The sequence below is a fragment of the Salmo salar genome, chromosome ssa06 (genome assembly GCF_905237065.1).
Source record: "Salmo salar chromosome ssa06, Ssal_v3.1, whole genome shotgun sequence".
In the NCBI taxonomy this organism is placed as follows: Eukaryota; Metazoa; Chordata; class Actinopteri; order Salmoniformes; family Salmonidae; genus Salmo; species Salmo salar.
In genome coordinates, this window is record NC_059447.1 from 92974643 (window position 1) to 92979642 (window position 5000).

General features: G+C 45.7%; 1 protein-coding gene across 2 annotated transcripts in view; it reads left to right on the forward strand.

Annotated features, from left to right (window-relative positions):
- myb (v-myb avian myeloblastosis viral oncogene homolog) overlaps window positions 1-5000 on the forward strand; it is a 26904-nt gene that overhangs the window by 1452 nt on the left and 20452 nt on the right. For both annotated transcript variants that reach the window (XM_045721208.1, XM_045721209.1), the window contains exon 2: window positions 4620-4737. In XM_045721208.1, coding sequence (XP_045577164.1) covers window positions 4620-4737 — 118 coding nt within the window. The remainder of the gene's footprint in view (window positions 1-4619; window positions 4738-5000) is intronic.

Genomic DNA, 5000 nt, shown 5'->3' on the forward strand with positions numbered 1-5000 from the left:
ACATATGAATTCAGACTTATTTTTCTCTAGCAGTTATGACAATATTTCGTTTTCATGCCAATGATTAGACATAATGTTTCCAATGGTTAGACCTAACGTTTGCAATGGTTAGACCTAACGTTTCCAATGGTTAGACATAACGATGGTTAGACCTAACGTTTCCAATGGTTAGACCTAACGTTTCCAATGGTTAGACCTAACGTTTCCAATGGTTAGACATAACGTTTCCAATGGTTAGACCTAACGTTTCCAATGGTTAGACCTAACGTTTCCAATGGTTAGACCTAACGTTTCCAATGGTTAGACCTAACGTTTCCAATGGTTAGACCTAACGTTTCCAATGGTTAGACCTAACGATGGTTAGACCTAACGTTTCCGATGGTTAGACCTAACGATGGTTAGACCTAACGTTTCCAATGATTAGACCTAACGATGGTTAGACCTAACGTTTCCAATGATTAGACCTAACGATGGTTAGACCTAACGTTTCCAATGATTAGACCTAACGATGATTAGACCTAACGATGGTTAGACCTAACGATGGTTAGACCTAACGCTTCCAATGGTTAGACCTAACGTTTCCAATGGTTAGACCTAACGATGGTTAGACCTAACGATGGTTAGACATAACGTTTCCAATGATTAGACCTAACGATGGTTAGACATAACGTTTTGTACACAGACCAATTTTAAATAATCGGATTTCATAGATTTGTTTTTTCTTCTTCTCCTTTGTATTGTTATAAAAAAATAAATGATAATTAAAAAAATGTTGTAAAGTAGTCTGTTACCATTGACTATTGAAATGATTATATATTTTTAACATGTGAATCAATCAAAGTTGCTATTCAGAAACAATTACGCTCAGCAGATAATAACCATAAAAACACAAATAAAATCTATTGATACTGGTAAGGAAGTTGATATAGGGTTGAAAGCTATTTTATCCTTTATAATACCGTAGTAAACACACACACACACACACACACACACACACACACACACACACACACACACACACACACACACACACCTTGAGTTCCTGTTCACCTGTAGTACTGTAACAAAAAAATAATATTCTCTCCCTTATACGTTATCCTGGCCTCTGATTGGCTCTGGAGTGGAGGTGACTGTGTGTGTGTGTGTGTGTGTGTGTGCTGCTCTGATGATGTCTGAAGCAGGTCTGAACATGTCAGGACCAAGGCAGGGTCATGTTCATATGATCAGGTGTACCTGTACCTGCCGTGCCAGATCACCTGGGTTTCTGTGGAAACCCACAACACCACAACCAGTTTGTCAGAGTGTGTGTGTGTGTGTGTGTGTGTGTGTGTGTGTGTGTGTGTGTGTGTGTGTGTGTGTGTGTGTGTGTGTGTGTGTGTGTGTGTGTGTGTGTGTGTGTGTGTGTGTGTGTGTGTGTGTGTGTGTGTGTGTGTGTGTGTGTGTGTGTGTGTGTGTGTGTGTGTGTGTGTGTGTGGAGTGTGTGTGTGTGTGTGTGTGTGACTGACTGACTGTACCCTACCCTGCTAGAATGACTGGTTCTGTTACCACTCTACCCTGTTAGAATGACTGGTTCTGTTACCACTCTACCCTGTTAGAATGACTGGTTCTGTTACCACTCTACCCTGTTAGAATGACTGGTTCTGTTACCACTCTACCCTGTTAGAATGACTGGTTCTGTTACCACTCTACCCTGTTAGAATGACTGGTTCTGTTACCACTCTACCCTGTTAGAATGACTGGTTCTGTTACCACTCTACCCTGTTAGAATGACTGGTTCTGTTACCACTCTACCCTGTTAGAATGACTGGTTCTGTTACCACTCTACCCTGTTAGAAGGACTGGTTCTGTTACCACTCTACCCTGTTAGAATGACTGGTTCTGTTACCACTCTACCCTGTTAGAATGACTGGTTCTGTTACCACTCTACCCTGTTAGAATGACTGGTTCTGTTACCACTCTGCCCTGTTAGAAGGACTGGTTCTGTTACCACTCTACCCTGTTAGAATGACTGGTTCTGTTACCACTCTACCCTGTTAGAATGACTGGTTCTGTTACCACTCTACCCTGTTAGAATGACTGGTTCTGTTACCACTCTACCCTGTTAGAATGACTGGTTCTGTTACCACTCTACCCTGTTAGAATGACTGGTTCTGTTACCACTCTGCCCTGTTAGAATGACTGGTTCTGTTACCACTCTGTTAGAATGACTGGTTCTGTTACCACTCTGCTGGAGTGACTGGTTCTGTTACCACTCTGTTAGAAGGACTGGTTCTGTTACCACTCTGCTAGAATGACTGGTTCTGTTACCACTCTGTTAGAAGGACTGGTTCTGTTACCACTCTGTTAGAATGACTGGTTCTGTTACCACTCTGTTAGAATGACTGGTTCTGTTACCACTCTGCTGGAGTGACTGGTTCTGTTACCACTCTGCTGGAGTGACTGGTTCTGTTACCACTCTGTTAGAAGGACTGGTTCTGTTACCACTCTGTTAGAAGGACTGGTTCTGTTACCACTCTGCTAGAATGACTGGTTCTGTTACCACTCTGTTAGAAGGACTGGTTCTGTTACCACTCTGCTAGAATGACTGGTTCTGTTACCACTCTGTTAGAAGGACTGGTTCTGTTACCACTCTGTTAGAATGACTGGTTCTGTTACCACTCTGTTAGAAGGACTGGTTCTGTTACCACTCTGCTGGAGTGACTGGTTCTGTTACCACTCTGCTGGAGTGACTGGTTCTGTTACCACTCTGTTAGAATGACTGGTTCTGTTACCACTCTGTTAGAAGGACTGGTTCTGTTACCACTCTGCTGGAGTGACTGGTTCTGTTACCACTCTGTTAGAAGGACTGGTTCTGTTACCACTCTGTTAGAAGGACTGGTTCTGTTACCACTCTGTTAGAAGGACTGGTTCTGTTACCACTCTGTTAGAAGGACTGGTTCTGTTACCACTCTGCTGGAGTGACTGGTTCTGTTACCACTCTGTTAGAATGACTGGTTCTGTTACCACTCTGTTAGAAGGACTGGTTCTGTTACCACTCTGCTGGAGTGACTGGTTCTGTTACCACTCTGTTAGAAGGACTGGTTCTGTTACCACTCTGTTAGAAGGACTGGTTCTGTTACCACTCTGTTAGAAGGACTGGTTCTGTTACCACTCTGTTAGAAGGACTGGTTCTGTTACCACTCTGCTGGAGTGACTGGTTCTGTTACCACTCTGCTGGAGTGACTGGTTCTGTTACCACTCTGTTAGAAGGACTGGTTCTGTTACCACTTTCCACACAGTCTCTTTTGAGAGGCCCAAATGGCTCCCTATTCCTCACTTAGAGCCCTGCGGTTTTGTCACCAGGGTTTGTTTGTATTGGATGGATGAAACTCATGCTTTGACCTCGTGTCTTTTTCTCTTTTCAGTCTCCCCACCTTCTGTCTCTCATTCTGTCTCTCATTCTGTCTCTCATTCTGTCTCACATTCTGTCTCCCCACATTCTGTCTCTCATTCTGTCTCCCCACATTCTGTCTCTCATTCTGTCTCCCCACATTCTGTCTCTCATTCTGTCTCCCCACATTCTGTCTCACATTCTGTCTCTCATTCTGTCTCACATTCTGTCTCCCCACATTCTGTCTCTCATTCTGTCTCACATTCTGTCTCCCCACATTCTGTCTCACATTCTATCTCCCCACATTCTGTCTCCCCACATTCTGTCTCCCCACATTCTGTCTCCCCACATTCTGTCTCCCCACATTCTGTCTCACATTCTGTCTCCCCACATTCTGTCTCTCCACATTCTGTCTCTCATTCTGTCTCCCCACATTCTGTCTCCCCACATTCTGTCTCACATTCTGTCTCCCCACATTCTGTCTCCTCACATTCTGTCTCTCATTCTGTCTCCCCACATTCTGTCTCTCATTCTGTCTCCCCACATTCTGTCTCTCATTCTGTCTCACATTCTGTCTCCCCACATTCTGTCTCCCCACATTCTGTCTCTCATTCTGTCTCACATTCTGTCTCCCCACATTCTGTCTCCCCACATTCTGTCTCACATTCTGTCTCCCCACATTCTGTCTCCCCACATTCTGTCTCCCCACATTCTGTCTCTCATTCTGTCTCACATTCTGTCTCCCCACATTCTGTCTCCCCACATTCTGTCTCCCCACATTCTGTCTCCCCACATTCTGTCATAACATGACTATTAAGCTTTAGACTTTGGTTATACCACATCATGAAATGCAAGTTCAAATAAAACATCTCTCTCCCCTCTCCCCCCTCTCTTCTCTCCCCCTCTCTCTTCTCTCCCCCTCTCTCTTCTCCCCCTCTCTCCCCTCTCCCCCCGCTCTTCTCTCTCTCTCTCCCCTCTCTCCCCTCTTCCCCCGCTCTCCTCTCTCTCTCTCCCTCTCTCCTCTCTCTCCTCTCCCCCTCTCCCCTCTCTCTCCCCCATCTCTCCCCCTCTCTCCCCCTCTCCCCTCTCCCCTCTCTCCTCTCTCCCCTCTCTCCCCTCTCTCCTCTCCCCTCTCTCTCTCTCCCCTTCTCTCCCCTCTCTCCTCTCTCCCCTCTCTCCCCTCTCTCCTCTCCCCTCTCTCCTCTCCCCCTCTCCCCTCTCTCCCCCTCTCTCCCCCCTCTCTCTCCAGTGTGTACAGTAGTGAGGAAGATGATGATGACAGTGAGATGTATGAACATGACTATGACGGACCGCTGCCCAAGCCGAGCAAACGCCATCTAGGCAAGACACGCTGGACACGAGAAGAGGTAACACACGCTAACACACGCTAACACACGCTAACACACACACTAACACACGCTAACACACACTAACACACACTAACACACACTAACACACACTAACACACACTAACACACACACTAACACACACTAACACACGCTAACACACACACTAACACACGCTAACACACGCTAACACACACGCTAACACACACTAACACACGCTAACACACGCGAACACACACGCTAACACACACTAACACACGCTAACACACGCTAACACACACCA